This window comes from Myodes glareolus, chromosome 12 (genome assembly GCF_982192425.1).
Source record: "Myodes glareolus chromosome 12, mMyoGla1.1, whole genome shotgun sequence".
Classification (NCBI taxonomy): domain Eukaryota; kingdom Metazoa; phylum Chordata; class Mammalia; order Rodentia; family Cricetidae; genus Myodes; species Myodes glareolus.
Window position 1 is genome coordinate 17635169 of NC_142037.1, and position 24760 is coordinate 17659928.

Sequence of the window (24760 nt, forward strand, 5' to 3'; positions counted from 1 at the left end):
AACATCAGGAATGAGGTAACATATTAGGTTGCAACCTGTTATGAGCAACCTCTTAAAATCAAGATAAGGGCCCAGGCGGTGATGAGCCCAGGGGGTGATGGCGCGTGCCTTTAATCCCAAATTCCAGCACTTGGGAGGCAGAGGTAGGTGGATCTCTGTGAGTTCGAGACCAGCCTGGTCTACTAGAGCTAGTTCCAGGACAGGCTCCAAAGCTACAGAGAAACCCTGTCTCAAAAAAAAAAAAAAAAAAAAGGGTCCACCTCCAGATGGAACTCTGAGCTGTATGCACACCTCTAATGTTTAGAAGTTTTGACTTTTGGGAATACAGTTGAAAGTAATTTGTTGTTATTTAATTGGTTTTGTTTTTTAAACTATTTTTATTTTATGTGCATTGGTGGTTTTTCTGCATGTATGTCTGTGTGAAGGTGAAGGATCCACTGCAACTGAGTGACAGACAGCTGTGAGCTGCCATGTGGATGCTGGGAGTTGAACCTGGATCCTTGGGAAGAACAGCCAGAGCTCATAACCACTGAGCCATCACTAAGCCATCTCTCCAGCTCTTGTCTATTTTTTTTGAGACAGAGTCTCTCTATGCTATCCTGAAATGATATGTAGACCTGGCTGCCTCAACCCACCGAGGTTCTCCTGTCTCTGCCTCCCAAGTGTTGATTAAAGTCACCCCTGGTGAAAGAAGAAATTCATTTCTTTATATAAATATTTATCTACTTTATGTATATGAGTGCTCTATCTGCATGTATGCCTTTATGCCAGGAAAGGCAGCAGATCCCACTATAGATGATTGTGAGCCACCACGTGGTTGCTGGGAACTCAGGACCTCTGGAAGAACAACCAGTGCTCTTAATCCCTGAGCCATCTCTTTAGCCCCAAAAGAGCGAGTCCTAGGAAGAGTTTTGAAGCTCCTAAAAAGACCCACTCAAAGGCGACAGTGGGAACAGCCGAGACAAACAGCTGTGTACGGGGATAACAGGAAGCGGAAACCAGTAAAAGGTCAGTGAGGTGCCCTGATGGGTAAGGCCCGGTAGTAGTGCTCATGACGCGGTCCAAACCGGTGCTGGAGCGCCACAAACCCTCTTCTACCTTTCATTATCACTCTATGTGTGTGTGTGTGTGTGTGTGTGTGTGTGTGTGTGTGTGTGTGTGGGCGCGCGCGCGCGTGTGCGCGTGTGTGCGCACGCGCGCTTTGCTGCTCAGGTGAAGGACATTGACAGCTCTCTTGCTGTCATGAAGGTCTTCGGATGTCTGGCATGGCAGTAGAGCCAGTAAGTCATCCAGATGGCCCTTTGTTTCTGATACAGGATTTGGTTGTTGCAAGCTGTCTTCAAACACTCAATCCTCCTGCCTCTGCCACCTGAGTGCTAGGATTACAAGCATGTGCCACCAGGCCTGACTTCTGTAAGCCTTCTCCAGCTCTAAAACTACATGTACAGATGGCTTCTTAACCCAAACTAAAAACTCAAATAACTAGCCAGGTGGAGCCTGAGTCAGGAGGGTCATAAATTCAAGACTTGCACAAGTCATGTCATGAGACCTCATCTCAAAATAAAAAGTAAAGAGAGAAGCCGGGTGGTGGTGACGTATGCCTTTAATCCCAGCACTCGGGAGGCAGAGACAGGTGAATCCCTGTGAGTTTGAGGTCAGCCTGGTCTATAAGAGCTAGTTCCAGGACAGCTAGCTAGGACTGTTACACAGGGAAACCCTGTCTCGAAAAACTAAAAAAAAAAAAAAAAAAAGTAAAGAGAGGGCTGAGGGTGTCACTCAGTGGTGCAATTAGTGCTTACTTTGTACTTGGTCCGAAAGTCAACCTCCAGTACCACAAAAACAAGCCAATGACAATCACCCCACATTAATGCTAATACCTCTACTTGGCAGCCTCAAAAGCACCCAATATTTTTGTTAACCTGGGGCCTCTCCTGGCCGCCTGCAATTACTCTCACAGCTACTGCTGAGCAAGAGTCATAAACTGCTTGGCTGCCTAAGTTAGAAACCTAACTTTTAACCCTGTTTCTTCTCTCACTCTGCACGGCACCCCTCCCTCTATTATTTTACTTGATGTGTATCTGTACACCTTGTGCATGCCTGGTGCCCAAGGAGCCCAGAAGAAGACATCGGATCTTTAGAAACTGGAGGGACAGGTGCTTGTGAGTTGCCATATGGATGCTGGAAAATGAACCTGGGTTGTCTGGAAGAGCAGCCGGTGCCAACTATGGAGCCCTCTCTTCCTTCTCAACCTCAAACCTGACCCAGTCCTGTAAGGCACGTCATATGGGCTCTGCTTCCTAAACATCTCAGTTGTCGCCGCCGCCACCTTTACAGCCAGGCTACAGTTGAGGCTTGCTTCCTTCCAGCATGCTCTACCCTGAGGCCAAGTGATTCTTACACATAGAAATGATTGTCTCACTTCCTGACTTTAAAACATTCCAGCCAGGGCTGGGGATAAAGCTTGTTTGGGGAAGTATTTGCACAGCATGCAGGAGGCCCCGGGTTTGACTCGCAACACCATGTAAAAGCAGTTTGGTGACCTGAGAGGAGAAGCAGGAGGCTCGGTGAGTTTTCACTGCCCCTCAGCTCTCCAGACTCTTGGCTCAGCATTGTGGCCTCCTCAAACCATCTGCAGTAGAAGGAACTGAAGGAACCGTTGCCTGCGCTCACTCCTGCCCCTGGACTTTTGTCCTGATCTTCTGTTTAGTTGTTCTCCTGGCCTTTGCCCCTGTCCTGGTTAATGCCTCCCCTCTTTTAGGTCTTTAAACATCACTGTCTGAGAGGCCATTCTCAACTGCTGAAGCACGTTAGCCACCCCAGCTGTATACCACTATGGTCCTCCGCCCTCCTCTGTGACCACCCTTATCAGGGGTTTTCTCTTGCCTATCCTGTTTCCTTGCTTCCTGACTTTCCTGACAATGAAACCTAATGATCTGAACCCAGCAACTCTGTGTCCAAGGCCCTAACACAGTACATGACACAGTAAGGAACTAGCTTATGGCTTTTGCTGTTTAGAGACAGTATCTCATATAGCCCATGATGGCCTCGAATTTGCTGTGTAACTGAGGAAAACCTTGGCCTCCTGATGCCATTCCCTTTATCTCCCCAGGGTCCATCTCTGGTTGGTTCATTTTGGGTTTTTTGTTGTTTTTAATATTTATTTACTTATTATGTATACAATATTCTGTGTGTATGCCTGCAGGCAGAAGAGGGCACCAGATCTCATTACAGATGGTTGTGAGAAACCATGTGGTTGCCGGGAATTGAACTCAGGACCTTTGGAAGAGCAGGCAATGCTCTTAACCACTGAGCCATCTCTCCAGCCCCGTTCATTTTGTTTTGTTTTGTTTTCCCTGAGACAGGGTGTCCTCAAACGTGTGACCCTCCTGCCTCAGCCTCCCTCTTGCTGGAATTATAAGCATAGACCATCTCACTCAGTTTTAATATTTGCTGCATGACAGAGTGAGTTTAAAGCCATTTTACTTCTTTTTTGTTTGTTTGTTTGTTTGTTTTTCCAAGACAGAGTTTCTCTGTAGCTTTTGGAGCCTGTCCTGGAACTAGCTCTTGTAGACCAGGCTGGCCTCGAACTCACAGAGATCCGTCTGCCTCTGCCTGCCATTTTACTTCTTAATCCATTTGTAATGCATGTGTGTACACCTTCCTCAAAATACAGCTTGACCAACAAGACTGAGAACTAGCTACAAAACAGTGTGTGCTTGATCACAAGAATGGAAGAGAAACCGTCAGAGAGACATGGGAGTGACTTTTTGCTTGTTTCCTTTTGTTCTTGTTTTTGTTGAGAGAGGGTCCCACTGTCACTATGTAGACCAGGCTGTCCTGGAACTCAGAGAAATCTACCTGCTTCTGCCTCCTGAGTGCTGGCATTATAAAAACATGTGCCACCATGCCTGGCTTGTTTTAGTTTGTTTATTTGTTTGTTTTGCTTTTTGAGACAGGGTTCCTCTGGGTGGCCTTGGCTGTACTGGAAGTAGCTCTGTGGAGAAGGCTGACCTTGAACTCACAGAGATACACCTGCTTCTGCCTCCTGAGTGCTGGACTAGAGGCGTGCACCACCGCTGCTTGGCTTTGACTTGTTTTTTTGTTTTTTTCTTTTTTTGAGACAGGGTTTCACTCTGTAGTCCAGGCTAGCCAGGAACTCACTATTATAGCCCAATCTGGCCTTGGACTCACAGTGGTCCTCCAGTTTCAGCTTCCTAAATGCTGGGATTCTAAATATGAGTCACTATGCCTAGCAACAAGAGAAATGTTTAAGTTTTAATTTTATCACATGTAATATGGGAATAATAAAATTTTCTCATATAATCCAACAAATAATAACTATCATTTAAAAAATTCAAACAATAACTAGCACATCTAGACCCTAATACCAAATAACAGTAAACCCATATTCCCTTGCTCAGAAGAGAAAGCCCATGACTGAAACCTCCCACCAGGGGGCAGTATTACCCTGGCTGGTCTGTTCTGCTTCCAGGTCAGCACAGGACCCGCTGTGTTTCTCCTGAGCTGTAGGTACAATGAAGGAGGGGGTGGGGGAGAAGGGTGAAAGGGGAGCAAACAAAATCAGAGATCGGGACATGTATCAAGGCCTCATGTTTCTTTGGCCCATTCCCCTTTCCCATCCCAGGCTCCTCTGAGGCACTGTTTATACTTAAGGAAAAAGCATTTCCGGGCTTGCCATTGGTGCGGAGGGGCGGGGCCTCTCCCCTGCCTTCCACATAAATTCTGCTGTCTCACTAGAGTCTCCAGCTTCCACTTCAAGCAGACACTATGTTAAGAGAAGCAGATTTGCTTTTTCTGACTGCAGGAGGCGCCTCATTTTTCTGAGTCACCCGTTTCTGGTACGTGGAGAGTGTCAGGAGCCAGAGGGACCCTTGTTAGAGACTGTATTCATCCTTTTCCACCTTGATTTCAATGAAGGAGTTCAAATCAGGACAGGATGTCTTGTGAGGCTGGTCAAAGGATGGAGAGACAGGTCCTTTCTCGTTGCCTCCGCCTCCTTCCTCTTCTTGGAAATTGGGATTGTAAAGTTCGGGTGGAAGGAGCTGGGCTTCCACAGAAGGCAATCTGTCTGAGGGTGGCCCATATACACGGTTGGCTTTGGTGCCATGCTTCGAGTTGACATCCAGATGGTAGCACAGCTCTGTGAGGCGCTGGGCCCTGAAGCGGGGAGAGCGGGCCACCCACACACCTGGCTCATTGAGACTGTCCTCCTCATCGGACATCAGCTCCTCTGTCACAGCCTTCCACAGCTGTTGGTCCTCGGGGCCGAAATGCCTCATGATACTGGATCGGTTGGCAAAAAGCTACGGTAAGACCCAGGACAGAGATTAGGAGCAGAAACAGACTATGGGTTTGTAGAAAGAGTTTATGTTGGGAGAAAGGACATGTAAAATCTGTGTCTAAATGTACCCAGTCCTCAAGTCAGATCTCTGAGCTAGCTCAACCTCCATCTGTCTGTCTATCTACCCTCCAGTCCGTCCACCATAGTTTCAGCTCCTCTGGTATACTCTTCACATTACAGCTTATTGGTATAAATCTCAAAAGGAAGGCCTAGAAACCTACCCGGTATCGGCGACTTCGAAGTTTCTTCTCCTCTTTTTCCTTTAGGCCTTTGAAAGGGTTGAGAGAGTTGCGGTACTCTCGCCTCTTAGTAAGGAAGTAGGCCACACAGGCTCCTAGGGGAATGAGACAACAAGAAGCAAGACCTTCAGTCGGGCAGTGGTGGCAAAAGCCTTTAATCCCAGCATTCAGGATGGGAGGGGAGACAAAAGCAGGCAGATAGATCTCTGTGAATTCAAGGCCAGCTTGGTCTACAAAGTGAGTTCTAGGACAGGCTCCAAAGCTAGAGAAACACTGTCTCAAAAAAACAAACAAAAAAAAAAAGGAGGAGGAAGAGGAGGAGAAGGAGGAGGAAGAAGAAGAAGAAGGAGAAGAAAAAGAAGAAGAAGAAGAAGAAGAAGAAGAAGAAGAAGAAGAAGAAGAAGAAGAAGAAGAAGAAATAATCAGGACCTTCTAGAATAGGGGTTCCAGCCCCCACAGTGCCTCCTAAGTGAGGACCTCCAGCCCCCGCACTACCTCCTAAGTGAGGACCTCCAGCCCCCGCACTACCTCCTGAGTGAGGACCTCCAGCCCCTGCACTACCTCCTAAGTGAGGACCTCCAGCCCCCGCACTACCTCCTAAGTGAGGACCTCCAGCCCCCGCACTACCTCCTAAGTGAGGACCTCCAGCCCCCGCACTACCTCCTGAGTGAGGACCTCCAGCCTCCACACTGCTCCGGAGTGGAAGGTTAGAATCACCATTTAGCAGGTCAGGCTTTCAATCCCCTTGGATTCAGTGCCCTTTGCCCACCTTCATCTCCAAAACTAACTCCTCCCTCACTACAAAGAGATAACTCCAACTGCCTCTTTGCACTAAACCCTAGCATCAAGTCTATTGCTCTCCTGCCAATAAATCTCAGTACTGCTTTGCAGCTGCCATAGGTACAGGTGACAGAGAGGAAGGAAAGTGGAAAACTTAGAACATAGTGGTTTTTTATTTTCGAGATTTAATTTTATGTGTATGGGTGTTTTGCCTGCATGTGTATCTGTGTACCACATGTGTACAGCGCCCTCAGACGCCAGGAAGGGCATCAGATCCCCTGGAACTGGAGTTACAGATTGCTGTGAGCTGCCATGTAGGTGCTAGGAATTGAACCTATGTCCTCTGGAAGAGCAGTGAGAGCTCAACCACTATGCCATCTCTCCCAGGACATAGTACTCAGGGACATCCTGATGACCCAAGTCCATCCCTGGAAGCACGAATCAGCTACCACAAGTTGTCCTCTGACTTACACATGTGCACTGTGGTGGGTGATTACACATGAGCATCTGTATGCACACACAATACACACACTAAATACATAAATGTAATACATTTTGTTTTGCTTTGTTTTTTTGTTTTTTTAAGTCAGGGTTTCTCTGTAACTGCCCTGGATGTCCTGGAACTTGCTCTGTAGACCAGGCTGGTCTTGAAGGCAGATCACAGAGATCTGCCTGCCTCTGCCTCCCAAGTGTGGGGATTAAAAGCATGTGCCACCACTGCCTGGCATTGTAATATGTTATCTTAAAGGAGTGGGGCTGGAGAGATGGCTGAGCAGTTAAGAGAACTGGCTGGTCCTCCAGAGGACTGGATTTGATTTCCCAGCATCCACGCAACAGGTCACAGCCATCTGTCCTTTCGGTTCCTGGGCATCCAGTGCCTTCTGACCTCAGCAGGCTCCTGCACACAGTGATATGCATGCACACACTCAGATGTGCAAACACATGCAGCATAAAACAAAGAAATATAAAGTTAAACAACAACAACAAAGCCAGCATGGTGGTACATGCCTTTAATCCCAGTACTTAGGAGGTGGGTCTCTGTGAGTTCAAAGCCAGCCTGGTCTACATAAACAGTTCTAGGACAGCTAGGTGACAGAGTGAGACCCTTGTCTAAGAATAATAACAATAATGATAATAATAAGCTGAGTCCTGGCCTCATATTCATTCAGTCCCTATGGAAGCACAATGTATAAGAGAACTCTAGTCCTTTTTGTATTTTTGTTCCAAATGAGTAGGAGAAGAAGGCAATTTGAAGTAATCTTTAATAAATTAAAGATGAGAACATTAACCATAAGGTTTTTAAATGCACAAGCATTATTTTCTCTTCCTTCCTTCTTTCCTTCCTTCCTTTATTTTTCATAGCTCAAGCTGGCCTAGAACTCTGTATATAGCCTAGATTGGCCTTGAACTTGAAGTGGTCCCCTTGCCTCAGTCTCCAGCCCTGGGATCACAGGTGTGAGGTACCATAATTAGCTGCCATGTGCTATTTAAACACCATCTCAGTCATCCCCATGCCTCCTCCCTCCCAGAAAGGGCAGAGAGCATGAGCAGAGGGAAGGCGGAGCCCCTACCTTTCAGCTCCTTATCTGTGTAATTGTGGGGACTGGTCATCAGTTCCTGCTTGAGCTTTTCCAAAAGGAATTTCACTACTGAAATATTCCAAGAGGACTTAATGCTGTCACAGAGGAGAAAAAAAAATAATAAGGCAGACAACTTTTGAGGAGCCAGAGGAGCCAGACACACCTAGACTGAACAAGCTTTGTTGTGAACCCCTTGGCCTGACAGAAGCCAGCACCCACCCCCAAGCCCACTTCCCTCTCAGCAAAGCACCCGGTGAGCTGTTTGTCCTTGAGAGCCCGTACCTTTCAGATCCATTGAATCTCTTGTCATTGGTGATGTGGTTATGCACATTGTGGACCAGTTTCTAGAGGAGGGAGAAAGAATCAGGTCAGGAGTAGACAGGAAAACTTTCCTCTGGTCCCTAGGGTAAAAAAGCATCGTCCCCGTGTGTGGGTTCTTTTCTGTCCCAATTTCTAGTTCCTAGGCACCATTTGTTTTTTGGGTTTGTTTATTTGTTTGTTTGTTTGTTTTTCAGGCAGGATTTCTCTGTGTAGCCCTGGCTGTTCTGGAACTCACTCTGTAGACCAGGCTGGCCTCAAACTCACAGAGATCTGCCTGCCTCTGCCTCCCAAGTGATATGATTAAAGGTGCGTGCCACCACCACCCGGCTTCTAGGCACTTGTCTTGGTTAAGTTTTTATTGCTGTGAAGAGACACCAGGACCACGGCGACTTTTAACTGTGGTGGCTCCCTACAGTTTCAGAGGTTTAGTTCATTATCATCACAGCATGGAGCATGGCAAACATGAATTTGGTGACATCTTGATCAGAAGGCAACAGGAAGTCAACTAGGAAACCTTAAAGCCGGCCCCAACAATGACGTACTTCCTCCAATAAGGCCATACTTACTTCAACAAATCCACACCTCCTGATAGTGCCACTCCCTGTGAGATTATGGGAACCGAATACATTCAAACTGCCACAGCACTATTTTTTAATATGTTCTTCCTTAACTAAAGAGCTCTATCTAAGGCTGTATAATTTTAGCTTTTCTTTTTAACCAAAGTGTCATGTACCCCAAGCTGACTTCAAATTTCCTGTGTGGTCCTGAACTCCTGCACTTTGTGCCTTTGTTACCTGGGATTATAGAGATGTGCCACCACACCCAGCTACCTGTGTCCCAGCTATCTGTGTATTTTGAAATTATCTATTAAAGTTGATGACCCAGAGGTCATGTGTGTTGGCACATGCCTTTATTTTTTTTAAGGTTTATTTATTATGTATAGTGTTCTGTCTGCATGTATACCTGCAGGCCAGAAGAGGGCACCAGATCTCATTCCAGATGGTTGTGAGTCGCTATGTGGTTGCTGGGAATTGATCTCAGAACCTTTGGAGGAGCAGTTAGTGCTCTTAACCACTGAGCCATCTCTCCTAACCTCAGTATTCAGAAGGCAGAGGCAGGTGACTATCTAAGTCTGAGGCCAACCTAGTCCTCAGGGTAAGTTTCAGGACAGTCTGGAAAGAAAATTAAAAATTTTCTCAAGTCTGGGAAGTACCCTGGAGACAGCCGGCAGTTCCTTCCTTCCTTCCATAGCACCTGGAAAGCACCCTGGAGAAGCCAGCACTTCCTTCCACGGCACCAAGCAGCTCTTAGTTTTCCTCATACACATCCATTCCCTTGCTTAATTGTACGTTTGTGTGTGTGTGCCTGAGTATACGTATGTGTATTATATGTATGCAGGAGCCCACAGAGGTCAGAAGAGAGGAAAGATCTCCTGGATCTATTGTTATAAATGGTTGTGAGCCATGTGAGTATTAGGAATTCAACCCACACCGTCCTTAACCCTGAGCCATCTCCCAGCCATCTGTCTCCTTTCTGAGCCAGTTTATTCTAACTGAACACTGGGTGGGGGCAGGATCTGATTATGTAGCCCTGGCTGTCCTGGAACTCACTCTGTATGGTCTCGAACTCACAGAGATCTGCCTGCCTCTGCTGCCTCCTGAGTGCTAGGATTAACGATGTGCCTGAATGAACATTTTTAGTTAAAGAGTTTTATTGGAGGCTAGAGAAATGGCTCAGTGGTTAAGAGCACTGGCTGCTCATCCAGAGGCCATGGGTTCGATTCCCAGCACCCACATGGCAGCTCACAATTGTCCTTGACCCCAGTTCAAGAAGTTTTGAGGCCCTTTCTGTCCTCTATGGCATGTATATGGTTTATAGACACATGCAGGCAGAACACCCATACACATAAAATAAAATACATTTTTAAATTTAGTTTTATTGGACCCAGCATGGTGGTGCATGCCTTTAATCTCAGCACACAAGAGGGAGAAGCAGGGAGATCTCTGTGAGTTTGTTCATACAGAACTCCAGGGCAGCCAGGCCTGCATAGTGAGAGACCGTCTCACTTCTGGTGTGGACTAAACAGCCTCAGTCTGGGGATCAGGCGTGAGCTCTGTGACAATCTGTGTCTGCCTCCAAGGGAGCACCAGAACCGAGACCAAGTCATCTGCTGGGACCAAGCCAGAGCCAGAGAGAGTGTTACTTCCCAGAGTGCAGCTCTGTGCTTGGGAATAAATCTGAAGATGGCGTTACCTTCCTTAGTCACCCCACATCTCTCACCAAGTCATAGGGTTCGTGCTGCAGCTGGCGCTTTCAACATTTTTAGTTGTTCTTTGTTTTTGTTTTTTCCAGACAGGGTTTCTCTGTGTAACCCTGGCTGTCCTGAAACTCTCTGTAGACCAGGCTGCCCTTGAACTCAGAGATCCGCCTGCCTTTGCCTCCCAAGTGCTGGGATTAACCACCGCCCAGTGACACTTTGAGTTGTTATTTTTTTTTTAAGATTTATTTATTTATTTATTATGTATACACAGCTTTCATTACAGATGGTGGTGAGCCACCATGTGGTTGCTGGTAACTGAACTCAGGACCTCTAGGAGGAGCAGCCAGTGTCTTAACCTCTGAGCCATCTCTCCAGCCTAACACTTTGAGTTTTAATGAAAGGTTTCAAATTTATATCTACTTCTGGTACATCTAGTTTTGTTCTTTTCTGATTATGTTTTCAGCCCAAGCCCCTGAAGTCAGTGGCAATTACGAAAACTGATAACCCCGGTGGTTTCTCCCCCATCTCAAGAGCTCACATAGGAAAGCACCGTCAGCTTTCAGTGGCTCCAGCCTCCGCTCTAGAAAGAGCACTGGTGTTCTATTAGCCTTAAGTTCCACATAGTTTTGTTTTACCACTTAGAAGCCAAGCATGGTGGCTCAGGAATGTAATCCCAGCATTTGAGAGGCTGGTACTGAAGAAACACCACAAATCTGAGGCCAGTCCGAACTACATAGTGAGCCACAGGCCAGCATGGATCACAGAGACATTGTTCAAAAAGACAAAAAAGCAGCGAGAGAGAGAAATGGCTCATCGGATTGGAACACTTGTTGCTCTTCCCGGGGATTTAAGTTCAGTTCCCAGCACCCACATGGTGGCTCATAACCATCTATAATTCCAGTACCAAGGAATCTAACACCCTCTTCTGATTTCCATGAACACTGTATGTATGTGGTACACAAACATACACCCACCCATATCCACAAACATAAAATAAAGTCTAGAATGATAAGATAAAACATTTTAAAACAAACAAAACCAGAGGCCAGCAAGGTAGCTGAGTGGGTAAGAGAATTTGCCACACAAACCCCGAAACCTGAGTTTGATTCCTGGAACCTGTGTAAATTAGAGAGAACTGACCCCATAGAGTTATCCTCTGACAGTCGCAGATCCTCTGACAGCCGCAGATCCTCTGACAGCCGCAGATTCTCTGTGACAAACGTGCTTCCCCATCATGTACGACATACTACAGCTCTCCCTCTCTGTAAACAGGAATGCAGCTCAGTTCATAGGGCACTTGCCTAACATGTATGAACTCTCGGGCTCCACGCCTAGCACTGTATGAACCAAGCATGATGGCACATACTTATAAACCCAACACTTGGGAGGAAGGGGCAGGACTAGAAGTTCATGGTCAGCTTCAACAACACAGAGGGTCTAGAGTCAGCCTGGACTGTATGAAACAGGACCTTTTTTTTTTTAAATATTTATTTATTTGTTTATTATGTATACAGTATTCTGTCTGCAGGCCAGAAGAGGACACCAGGCTTCATTACAGATGGTTGTGAGCCACCATATGGTTGCTGGGAATTGAACTCAAGACCTTTGGAAGAGCAGGCAATGCTCTTAACCGCTGAGCCATCTCTCCAGCCCCGAAACAGGACCTTTTTAAAACAGGCTGAAGGGGCTGGAGATGGCTCAGAGGTTAAAAGCACTGGCTGCTTTTCCAGAGGCCCTGAGTTCAACTCCCAGCAACCACATGGTGGCTCACAAACAATCTATAATGAGAGCTGGTGCCCTCTTCTGGCAGAACACTGTATACATAATAAATAAATAAACCTTTTAAAAAGTGGGGGCAGGTGCCTGGAGAGAGTTGAAAACACTGGTTGAGGACCTGGATTCCCCAGCACCCACAAGTCCAGTCCTAGGGATCCAGCTCTCTCTTTTGGTTTTGGTGGGCACCAGGCTCACACACAGTGCACATACATATATGAAGGCAAAATACTTAAACACATAAAAATAAGAAATAAATCTTGCCGGGCAGTGGTGGCGCACACTTTTAATCCCAGCACTCGGGAGGCAGAGGCAGTCGGATCTCTGTGAGTTCGAGGCCAGCCTGGTCTACAGAGCGAGTTCCAGGAAAACTAGGACTGTTTCACAGAGAGACTCTATCTTGAAAAAAATCAAAGGAAAAAAAAAAAAAGAAAGAAATCTTTAAAAAACTGAAGCCCAAATGTAAGCAGTCACAAAGGAATAGGTGAACAATTTCATAGAAAGTGAGAAGTGTAACTTCTCAAAGAAAGAAAAGGAGTTACCTATCTTCTAAGACAAGGAGGTTGGAAGAGATCAGGTGATAAAAAAATCCAACCAGGCTTGAAGTACAAAGGGAAAGTACTCTAGACAGTAGAGACAGTAGCTGTTAAGACTGTAAAGGCTGCTGGCTCATCTATCTCCTGAGTGAGCTAAAAATAAATAGTCTTCCCCTAGGGTGGCTGGCATCTGCACCATTCCAAAGAGTCAAGGTTACTGGTCTGGTCCTTGGGGTCCACAGGGTCCCTTGCAGCATCCACAGGCATCCCATCAGATCCGTGAGCTCTTGGCTCCCTCCAGAGCTCACGATTACCACTGTAAGGCCCTATAACCATTCTTCCCCTGCAAGTCAGTAGTCTTGCTCAATAATTTGTTTTCCTTTACTTTTCTGAAATAGCCTTCCTTACTATTGTGCCAGGGCTGGCCACAAACTAACCTTGCAGCCTGGGCTGGTTTCGGACTCGGTATTCTCCTGCCTTGGCTTCCCAAGGGCTGGGATTACAGGAGTCCTCCACGTGTGTCTTCCCGAGTACCTTCCTTCCTCTTAACCCTAGTACTTAAAACTTAAACTACAGAGCTTGCTGCTTTTCCAGAGGACCAAGTTCAATTCCTAGCACTCACACTGGGACACTCGCAACAGCATATACCTCTGGCTCCAGGGAATATACCACCTTTGGGCCCCTGAAGACTCCTGCACACATGTGGTATACACACACATACATACAGATACAATTGAAAAACATTAAGAATCTATATTAAGATCCAGTTTGGACAGGTGGCAGTGGTGCACACTTTTAATTCCAGCACTAGGGAGGCAGAGGCAGGTAGATCTCTGAGTTAGGCCAGCCTGGTCTACAGAAAGAGCTCCAGAACAGCCAGGGGTGTTGTTACACAGAGAAACCCTGTCTCAAACAAACAAACAAAAATATCCAGTTTCAAGGCCAGCCTGGTCTACAGAGCTAGTTCTAGGACAGCCAAAGTTACACAAAGAAACCCTGTCTCGAAAAACAAAACAAACAAACAAAAAATCCAGTAGTGGCTGCACTTGCGTTTAATCCCAGCACTCAGGAGGCAAAGACAGGCAGATCTCTATGAATTTGAGGCCAGCCTAGTCTACAGAGCGAGTTATAGGTCAACTAGGGCTTATGTAACGAGCCCCTACCTCTTATTAACTGCTTTTAAATAAATAAGTAAATAAACTCAGAGTGTGGTGAATAGAGTGGTGTATATGTTTATAATTCCAGCCAGCACTTGTGAGTTCAAGGCTAGCCTCAGCTGTGCAGTGACTTTGAGGCAACTCTGAGTGTCACAAGATCCTGTTTCAAACAAACAAAATAAAGCCCCCAAGCCCCACAAAGCTCTTGAGCTCTCAGTTGATCCAAGAGACTATACTCATGCAGAAGAGGTCTCCTAGCCTCTGCACTATTGGCACGTTGAGCTGAAAGGGACATTGTGGAACATGCCATAGAGTACCTGGCATCTACCCATTGGATATAAGCAATCTCCCTCTGCCTACCCACCGGCGACAATAGTCTAAAAAGTGGCTAGTGGTTATACTGTCCCTGGGGGCAGCTCCTCTGGGCTGAGAACCACTGCTCCACAGGTAGTTCTTCATGGGACTCTCAGCTTCTCCAACAAAGTGACAGGCAGTCTTCCTAGCCAGTCGCTTCTTCCTGCCAAGGGCTCTGTGACTGGGCAGACGGCAGGAAGCTTGGTGGCTCAGCCTCTGTGGGACTTGACACTGCTTCAGGACCATCTAGCTTTCCCACAGGAGATGTCCCTCATGACTTACCCTGCACACTGGCTAAGATGTGACCCTTTGGTAGTCAGTCTGCTCAATCTTTTAAGACCTTCCCATCAGGACTATGAGAACACTAGAGAGAGAATTCTCTTCTCTTTAAAGGGGAGACACCATTCTATCTGGACAAGCCTAAAAGACGAGGCAATGGAAAAGGCTCTGCCCATGTTCAAGGTTATGGGATAATGTCTCTTTTTATCCTTCCCATTCCAGTAGGATTTAGGACACCATTCTATTTGGAGGCTTAAAGTCAACCCACTCTTTCAAAAAAATGATTGAAACCGAGCTCACTTACGGAGAGCACCAGATCACGCTTGCGCCTGGAGTTTTTCTGCCCGGTCCCACGGATCCTGCATGGAGAGCTAATAAATCCCATAGAACGGCTCAATTCCCCGGTGCTGCCCGGGCCTGACTCTTCCAGGGCATTGTCCGGTGCTGCTGAACCAAGCATGTCCTCAGGGCGAGTTGCTGGGAGCTTGGCTCCATTTTCTGGTCCTGTCTCTGAGGATGCCCTCTGGATAGCCAGTTGTGTGGCTGGTGAAAGCTGTTTGGCATACGCGGGGACCAACACTCGTTGTATTGCACCCTCAGAGGCTACATAATCGTCTGCCATCTAAGAACAAGAAGAACAGTCTATTAACAGCCAGATAGAGGAGGACCTGCTTAACCACCATTCTCGGCCAAGAGTAGTGAACAAAGTGGAGGACGAGGCCTGGTCAGCAGTCTGTCATGTCAACGGCTTAACAGGCAAGTCGGCAAATCATTCTTTTCCCCATGTTGGGTGTTTTGCCTGCGTGTATGTCTGTGCACCACATCCATCCAGTGCCTGTGGAGGCCAGAGGAGAGTGTTGGATTCCTGGAACTGGAGTTACAGACGGCTGTGAATCACCATGTGGGTGCTAAGGACTTGAACCTGGGTCCTCTGGAAGGGCAGCCAGTGCTCTTAGCTGCTGAATCATTTCTCCAGCCCTGGGCTGACTGTTCTTATGTGAAGAGGACCTGTAATGTTGGGTTGTTATCACAAAACAGCATCCATGAACGAGGCATGCTTTGACCTTCTCTGTCAAAGTTACTTTTGGCATATTCTTGAGTATAAGAAATGTATCTCGGGGGCAGTGGTGAAGCATGCCTTTACCTTTAATCCCAGCCCTCGGGCTGCAGAGGCAGGTGGATCTCTGAGTAGTACAGGGCCAGTCTGGGCTACAGAGCAGTTCCAGGAGAGCCAAGAAAACTGAACAGTAATGACAATAAAAAGGGGAAATGAGAGAAAAGATGAGAGCAAAGCAGGGAAATGCAAATGAAGAACCTTAGAGGGGAGTCACGCACACAACAGACACCTCCCCTACCCTCCAGCTCCATGGAGGGGCTGGTCCAGGGCAGGCCACACACCACAGTCTCAGTCCTGCTGGAGTCTGTGCAGTGAAGGACACACAGGGCAAGGAAAAGGAGGGCGGGAGCAGGCGGGGAGAAGGAGAGGAGCGGGAATTTTTGCAGCCAAGAAAACAAAACAGTGAGAGTGGGGGGAACCACACACGTACAGAAAGACGTGGAGGAGGCGGCTGAGATTTACAGACCCGTGAGCTGCTCTCCCTACTGTGAAATCTAAAAGCTAATTCCATCCTGTCAGCTTGGAAGCCTTCCCTGCCTGAAAGCATCCCCAGTGCAGAGCACCGCCTGGCCCGGGTGTCCTCCTGTTTCCTGTCTCGGGCCCAAGCCAGGCAGGCAGAGTGAGGAACAGTGACCATGACTACAAAGCGAAGCCTTTGGAAGAGCGACACCAATTGCTATGATAGGCTAGTGTCTAGGGGAGAGGTCTGGATTCTCGTTCCTCAGAGTCAGCAGATGGGCTGGGACTTCCCACCCTCTCGTTCACCTTGTGTGTTTGGATCTTTTGTTACTGTGTTGGGGCCAAAAGGGAAGAGAGAGGGCAGACAGGGAGTAGGGAGAGCTGAAGACACCCCTCTGGCTGCTGAGTGTAGTGCATCTGTAATTCCCTATCTCTGTGATCTCTGCCATCCTCCGGTCCCCTTCTCATCCCTGAGTGTCTTTCTGCAGTTCTTCTATGCAGTCAGGCTTTCCTTCTTCAGATGGCCCTGAGCACTGAAAAGCTGAAATAGTGCTGTGTATTTCTGTCTTTTTTCTGCCCAGAATATGCTCGATTTTCATCCTCTTCTACTCTCTGCCCCAACTACCACCACCACCTCCTCCTCCTCCTCCTCCTCCTCCTCCTCCTCCTCCTCCTCCTCGTTCTTCTTCTTTTTGAGACAGGGTTTCTCTGTAGCTTTGGAGCCTGTCCTGGAACTAGCTTAGACCAGGCTGGCCCGAACTCACAGAGATCCGCCGGCCTCTGCCTCCTGAGTGCTGGGATTAAAGGCATGTGCCACCACTGCCCAGCATGAGTGCATATTTTTTAGGTATGAGTGTTCTGTCTGTATTTATACCTGCATGCCAGAAGAAGGTATCAGGTCCTATTACAGATGGTTGTGAACCACCATGTGGTTGCTGGGAACTGAACTCAGGACCTCAGCCAGTGCTCTTAACTGCAGAGCCATCTCTCTGCACCAGCATTTCTCTTGCCCTCTTAGATCTACCTTTCTTTTATGTTCCCTTATTCCCCCACCCCCACCCCGCGGCGCTCTACCCTTGCCCCTCTTTCTCTCCACACTTCATCTCTGCTCTGAAGCCCTTCTTGGCAAAATGAAGGCCGTGATAAAACATGAACGAGCCGTCTGTGCATGGCAGGCATTCTCGCCAGGAAAGGCGAAGCTGGTGGAGCAGCTGAGGCTGCTGTGGAAAAGATGCCATGTTGGAGCTATTGAAAAGATGGGGAAGCACCATGTCACTATCTGCACCAAAAACGACCTCCTGCCAAAAAGGCTCAGGGTGGACACAAGAGTGCAGGATATGATATCCCTGAAAGTGGAGGGAACTTGATGGGTGCTCTTCTGTTTTTATCTCAGATACAGGTGGAAGAATGGGCTAAAAAGTGAGAGAGGAGGGCATACGATTCATTATCCCCACGGGCAGATCAACCACAGGGGGGGGGGGCGAGGCGAGGGGCGGGGGTGTTACTTACGGGGTTGAGCAGAGGGGCTCCCTCTACCGCAGCCAGAGCACATCCCGGGAGCCGCAGATCTCTCTGGGGGGCTGCGAAGAAGCCCAAAGGCCCCTGCCCCACGGTGGAGGCAGCCCCCAGCTGCCGCAGCTCCTCGATCACCACCTGCACACCACTGCCCACGCTATCACACTCCTCCTCCATCGCAGAGAGTGTCTTGTAGGCTTCCCCCGGACTCCCCTTGAGCAGTCCAGGCTCTTCGGGTGGTGGGCTGCGAGCCCGACTCTCCCCATCTTCATCAGCAGTGCACACTTTCCCCTGCCGTAGCTCACCCACTTCTTCCTGGAGCTGTTTTAACAACTCGTTGTTGGCCTGAGCAAGACCCAGGGCTGCCTCAGCCAGACCCACGGCCTTGTCTACCCGCTGGTAGATAATATGCAGGAGCTGTTCGGTGCTCTGAACTGCCAGGCCACTCCCAGTCACTGTGATAGGGGTGCTGGCAGGAGGATTTCCACCCTGAGAACCCGAGCTGCCCTGGCTAGTCTCACTCTTACAGGCACAGCAGCAGCATTTGGCTTCACTGCCACTGGGAGGGGAGAAGAGAATGGTGGCACTGAAGGACATAACTGATGGATGCAGAGAACTGGGTGCACTCGGCTGGACAGAGGTACCAGGGTTCCGGATGACCGGGTATACTGCCGGATGGCCTCACAAGCGTTCCAGATAACCAGGTACACCGTCGGATGGCCTCACAGCGTTCTGGATAACTGGGTACACTGCCGGACAGCCCCACAAGTGTTCCAGATAACCAGGTACACTGCCGGACGGCCTCACAGCGTTCTGGATAACTGGGTACACTGCCGGACAGCCCCACAAGTGTTCCAGATAACCAGGTACACCGCCGGACGGCCTCACAAGCGTTCCAGATAACCAGGTACACCGTCGGATGGCCTCACAGCGTTCTGGATAACTGGGTACACTGCCGGACAGCCCCACAAGTGTTCCAGATAACCAGGTACACTGCCGGACGGCCTCACAGCGTTCTGGATAACTGGGTACACTGCCGGACAGCCCCACAAGTGTTCCAGATAACCAGGTACACCGCCGGACGGCCTCACAAGCGTTCCAGAGAACTGGGTGCACACTGCCAGACGACCTCACAAGCGTTCCAGAGAACTGGGCTTCACCCGGTAAGCAATGGCCTCAAGATTCACTTTTCCTTCTCATGGAAGGTGGTCAGCAGGGCTGGGGCTCCAGACTGTGGGATCTGAGGAAGCTAGCAGATAAAGACACTCAAAGTCCATGGTTGCTCCTCCTCAGCCTTCTATTGGCAGGTCCCGTGCTTCCTAAGCACATAGCAGCCTTCACTGAAAGAGTAAAGCAGAACAAAGACTCTGATGAGTACAGGTTCAGAGGATCCAAGGCATTCTTCTTGCACCCAAGCAAGGACATCTCCAAACCCCCGCTGCTGCAACCCAGGTAACGGAAAAGGGGGGACACCTGGAAAGAAGAAAAGACCATGGAAGAAAATGAAGACCTAGTTCCTCCTTTTCTCTCCGATTCCTGTCATTCCTCTGCTAACAGTATGGCGCCCTGCTGCTAAGGGTGTACTGTGTGTCTCAACGGGCCACACTAAGCTTTCACGACAAGATTCTCCTTTTTGTTTTTGTTTGTTTTTGTTTTTCTTTTAAATTTGGTTTTGATTTCGGGGTCGGGGAGGGAGGTGGCAAGGACAAGAGGGCAGGTTGGAGAGGACAGAGATAAGTGAGCTCCCAGTGCATGACGTGGAACCCACAAAGAATCAGTAAGAGCTCAAACAAATTCATCTTGGGCATGGTGACAAGATGTCTTTGATCCCAGTATTCAGGAGGTAGAGGCATGTGGGTCTCCAAGAGTTCAAGGCCAGCCTCGTCTATGTAGCTAGTTCCAGGCCAACTAAGGATATATATTGAAACTGTCTCAAGAACAACTCCCAGAACAAGCAAATTAGAGTTAGGGTTGATGTCGGTGGTAGGAACAACAACCATAATATTATCAAGCTGCTATTTGTGGGTACTGACCCTCTGTCAGTATGTTATAGATCTCTGTAGGTATTTTTTATATAAGCAATCTTTTTTAAATTATTTATTTGTGTGTACATGTGTGTGTTGAGGATGGTACCCTTGGGAGGCGGGAGAGGACATTGGGACCATGAGCTGAAGTTGCAATTAGTGGTGAACCGCCTGAAATGGGTGCTGGGGTGTGAACTTTGGTCTTCTAGAAGAGTACAGTGCTCTTAACCTCCGGGCCATCTCTTCAGGCCCTGTTATAATTGCTATACAAATAAAAAAGGCAGAGATGAGAAAACTGGGATTGGGCAAAAAGGAATTGAGCTGGGCTCGGTGAGTCCTTGTAGTTTCACCACTGGGGAGGCTAAGGCAGAACAGCCATGGTATGACCAGCCTTGAACAGCCGCAGTCTAGAACAGCCGCAGTCCAGAACAGTCCAGACAGAGTAAAAGTAACACACACAGCACACCTTTAATCTGACCACTCAGGAAGCAGAGGCAGGTGGATTTCTGTGAGTTTGAGGCCAGCCTGGTCTGCAGGTTGTTCCGGGACAGCCAGGGCTACACAGAGAGACGCTGTCTAAAAAAAACAATAAACAAAACAAATAAAAACACACATATACTAAAGACAGTAGCAACAATAACCACCAACACCAAAGCCAAAAAACCCACAAAAAATGAAAACTTCACCTTTACATACAACAGTTCAGGGAGAGGCCAGCCATAATCTGAACTATCCTTTCCTCACAAGCCACACGCATTTTTGTTCAGGCTAAATATATCATATTCTTGGCAGTTCCTCTGCTTGCTTTCTTCTCATTCCGAGTTTGAATTTTCTACATGATTGAATTCACCTCCAAACTATGAAAAATAAAAGGTTTCTCACTATTTAATAACTGGATGTAATATGGTATTCTTCGGACATATGTTCTTACAATGCGCCTTTGACTCATTCAGGGTCAGGATAGAAATGAACTTTCTTAAATGTGACAGGCAATTCCTATCATAATCTTCATTCTTGGAAATAAAAAGGAACTCATCACTTAAAGCTCCTCCTCAGCCGGTCAGCTCTGCTGCCTCCACTTCGAGGAACAAAATGGTCTTCTTAAAACCCGTTCCTATCACAAAGAAGTTACCACACAACAACCGCAATGAGCAGTTACCATAAAATACACTTTCCCTATAATTTAAGAGTGACCAGTCTAGGCCAGGTGGTGATGTCACAAACCTTTAATCCCTTCACTCTGGAAGCAGAGGGCCAGCCTGGTCTACAGAGGTAGTTTCAGGAAAGCCAGGAGTGCACAAAGAAACCTTGTCTCAAAAAACAAGCAAACAAAAGGGTCTAATGATTTACAAGATATCTAAGACCTCATTACCAGGCACAAAACAGAGAGGCCAGGCAGAGCCTCCGCTCTCACACTAAAGCCTTCCGTGTAATCTGAAAACTGAACTCTCTTCCTTTTCTCTCCTCCTAAGAGAGAAGTTTGTGTTTGTGTGTGTGTGTGTGTTTGAGTGTGTGTGGTAGGGTGCCTTTCCCCTCCATTCTTTTGTGACAGAATTCAGCATGTACTTCTTTTTTCTTTAAATTTTTTAGAAGATTTTTTTTTTTAATAAGTATTTGCCTATGTTCATGTAAGTGCACCACAGACATGTTTGGTGCCCAAGGAAGTCAGAAGCGGGCATTGGTTCCCATGGGACTGGAGTTACAGATGCCTATGAGCCACCATGTGGGTGCTGGGAACTGAACCAGAGTCCTATACAGCTGCTGAGTCAACTCTCCAGCTTTTACTGGCCTGGAACTACGCAGCCCAGGCTGGCCTCAAAAACGTGGCAATCCTGCACTAGCATCTAGAGAGGTAGAGTAACAGGCACTATGCTCTATTTGTCACAAGAGTTTTCAAATCAATACGGCAGTCTTTAAAAAAAAAAATTAAATAAAATCAACAGGCTAAATTGCAGCGAGGTAAGATTAAGATTTCCGTTTCCCTAGAATATACCTGATATTGAGGACTTTACTGTATTTGTGGAGAAACGGAAAAATGTAAAACTAACTCCCAGGGCTTTTATCTCGTGCACGCAGCGCCTTCGGTTAATGTTGGTGATCAGCCAAAGGTGACCCAGACGGGCGCAGGGGCTGCAAAGCATTTCCAGGGAGGCAGCGCAGCTCCAGGTCTGCCCGCCCTCGGGGACTCACGAGTGGACCTCAAGGACAGCCCAGCCCACCCGGAGCCCAGCTCCAGGGCCGCTCCACCCGTGTGCCGCTGGCGCGCGAGATGGCGGCGCCCGTGTACCCGCCGGCGCGCGCACACGAGTGGGGGCACCGCCCCGCTCGCCCTCCGGCTCGCGCCGATAGGCCACTGAACCAAAGAGGTGCAGGACCAGGGACGCTATTGGCGTCAGTTCCCTGTCACTCAACTATCCGGGAAGGGAGGGGCCTTCTCAGGGAGGGACACGACCAAGAGGCTTTTTCAAGGACGCCAGGCGCCATTTTGGCTGTTTACTCGCTTTTGCTACGTGCTGCTCTACAGCTGTGTGTACACGACCGAAGTACGGAGGCCGCAAAGTGTTTTCATACATTTGGCCGGGCTGATTTTGGGTTCCTGCCTGCCTTAGTTACAGATCTTTCAGATAATAGTTGCAAAGTAGCATTTCCTTCCTCCTTAGTTCGGTTTGCATCTTTTACTGTTAGATTCTCAGCAAAATCTATAGATTTGCTTTGCTTTGGTAAAACTGTCAAACCAAACAAATCCACGGGAGGGATTTCTAGGCGATGAGCCTAGGCTGCAGGATCCGAATGCCTAAGCTGCCTGGCAACTACTCCTAAGGAACTACGTGGTAGGTGACAGCCTGCAGTGGTACCTGAGACTTTAAAAGGGTAGCATACAAATTACCATCGTTGCTGTGATCATTAAGGTCGATAGAATCTTTTACATTTCAAAGAAATGCAAGTTTAAACTTGTGGAAGGTCTTGTTGGGGAATGAAAATGCACTTAGTACAAACAGAAAGTCTATAGAATCCAATCTGAGCCATTTTCCTTATGAATTTAAGACCTGGCACCAATTTTACTGCAGGTGTTGTTGAGGTGTCTTTAAAGACTGTCTGCATACAACACTTAGCTAAGAGGTCTTGTAGTGAGAACTTGGACTTGACTCTCCAGATTACATTTGTGACATTCCCTGATCTCTCCGCATACACTAATGTTTTCACACAATCTTCAAATACAGACCGAACACAGGTATAGCCTGTATAACTCCCGATTAGACTGTCACAGCACACAGCTGCATAGGAAGGGGAGGCTCTGCCCCAGGGAAATGGGGCTTTAACGCACTCTTTCCCAAAACTTGCAAGACGTGGGGGAAGCTTTGCATTTACAGAACACAAAATCACGTTGCATTTTTTTTATCCCTCCTATGTTTTGTTTGCCTCGCCCTGCCCCAAACAGTTCGATAACTGAACTAGACAATTTTCACCCCCCACTTTCCTACCTCTGGAGTTTTTCAAACAAATCCCAACCAATAAAAGTACACTTTGTTAAAAAGCCAGAAAATTCCCCGTTGAACCTCTCTCTCCAAAATTACTGGCAGAGGCCAAAATATACACAGCTGGACATTTAAGAACGAGAAACAGAAGGCAAAAGCACTCACAAGCCATTGCAGGGGGCTGGGATAACTTTACAGATGGAATAACTTCCCTACCATCATCTGCCAGGCAGACTGACTGCATGCTTTGGGGCAATTATTTAATTATTCACTAATCTGAGCAAAAAAGGAGCAGAAAATAAGGTAAATTCCAATAGGATGGAAGTTCTTAAGTAAGCCAAGTGCAGGATTTCCTCTAAGCTTTACTTGGCATATGAAATCCTGTTTTGATCACATTTGGAAACACAATATTATTGGAAAAAAATATTACATCGTAGGGTTTGTTTTACACACATAAACCCAAAGGAAAATACTTGAAAAATAAGATCTGATATGGCACATATACACATACTTTACATATACACAAAGAATAATCCATATGAAGTGGTTTGCGCGCGCGCGCACACACACACACACACACATACACGTCCTCATGAAATTGTGCGAGACACATCGTCAGAGGGCTTCCCTTCTCTCCAGGGAAAAGAGTGTCCCAATTACAATATCCCAGTATATTAAATCTATTGGTTTTGCACACTTGCCACATCCTCGCCAATTGGTTTTGGTTCTGAGGGAGTGTGTGTAAAACGCATGCCGAACGGCTTTGTGAGGGCGCCTCAAATCTCTCTGTTGCCTGTGGTAAAAATTTACATTATCCCTTTAGCCCGATTAAAAACAAATCTATACTTCCCCAAGCGACTAAAATGTAAAATCCTTCAAGCACAAAATTTACCAGTCCTTAAAATGTGATAGGAAAAAGGAAAAAAAATTCTCTGTAAATTTGTCTGGAAACGGTTGCACACGACCATCCTGTTTCTCAACTTGGTATATTTTTAAACCTTGACCAGGAAAAAGAAAGAGAAAGAGAGACAGAAAAAGAAATGGGGAAAAGAGCAAATTCCCCTTAGCAACAGTTTCCTCACCCCAGCACTGCCACGGATCTCTATTTTTAAAAAAATCTGAAAACACACACAAGATGAAGGAGAAAAAAAAAATGGAAAAAGGATACCCGAAGGTCGTACGGCTCTTTGTATTCGTGTGTGTGCAAAAAAGGAGGACTCGCGGAGCTGGAGCTCGCAAGCCCTGCCCCTTCCCGGACGCCCGCCCGGATTGGCCGCCGGACGCCCCGCCCGCAAGCACACGCGCCGCGCCCGAGGCGTCCGCCCGGGGGGCCCCCGAGGGCCGCGGGCTGGCGGACCTGGACTGCCTGTGAAGTGTCCTGCCCTTTCTCAACCTTCACCTTTCGTGTCTCGCTTTTTCCCTGTAAAACCAGACCCAGAAAAACAACCCTGTGACTGAGCGCCTTCTGACTTTGCCAAACTCGGCGAAGTAGTTCCTTACCTGTGACCTTCTGGACTGGGATTGAGCG

At 47.6% G+C, this 24760-nt stretch overlaps 1 protein-coding gene across 5 annotated transcripts; it reads right to left on the minus strand.

The window, feature by feature from the left end:
- Positions 1–3913: 3913 nt before the first annotated feature.
- On the minus strand, positions 3914–24469 carry C12H14orf93 (chromosome 12 C14orf93 homolog). 5 transcript variants are annotated; one of them, XM_087912022.1, is made up of 7 exons: positions 24401–24469; positions 17727–19072; positions 14946–15263; positions 8244–8305; positions 7953–8056; positions 5584–5696; positions 3914–5324 (listed from the first exon to the last, which is right to left on the minus strand). In XM_087912022.1, exons 2-7 carry the CDS (start codon positions 18327–18329, stop codon positions 4896–4898), a joined length of 1629 nt encoding a protein of 542 aa, XP_087768148.1. In that variant the 5' UTR covers positions 18330–19072; positions 24401–24469; the 3' UTR covers positions 3914–4895. The 5 variants fall into 5 exon arrangements, with proteins under 5 accessions (XP_087768148.1, XP_087768146.1, XP_087768147.1 ...); XM_087912020.1 differs by having other exon boundaries at positions 24315–24466; XM_087912021.1 differs by lacking the exon at positions 24401–24469 and adding an exon at positions 21750–22036.
- Positions 24470–24760: the final 291 nt, after the last annotated feature.

Coding starts and splice junctions, on each gene's coding strand:
- C12H14orf93 (XM_087912022.1), bottom strand. CDS start 18,329: ATGTCCTTCAGTGCCACCATTCTCTTCTCCCCTCCCAGTGGCAGTGAA. Junction 8,057..8,243: donor AGATTCAATGGATCTGAAAG/GTACGGGCTCTC, acceptor CCTCTGTGACAG/CATTAAGTCCTCTTGGAATA. Junction 5,697..7,952: donor CACAGATAAGGAGCTGAAAG/GTAGGGGCTCCG, acceptor TCATTCCCCTAG/GAGCCTGTGTGGCCTACTTC.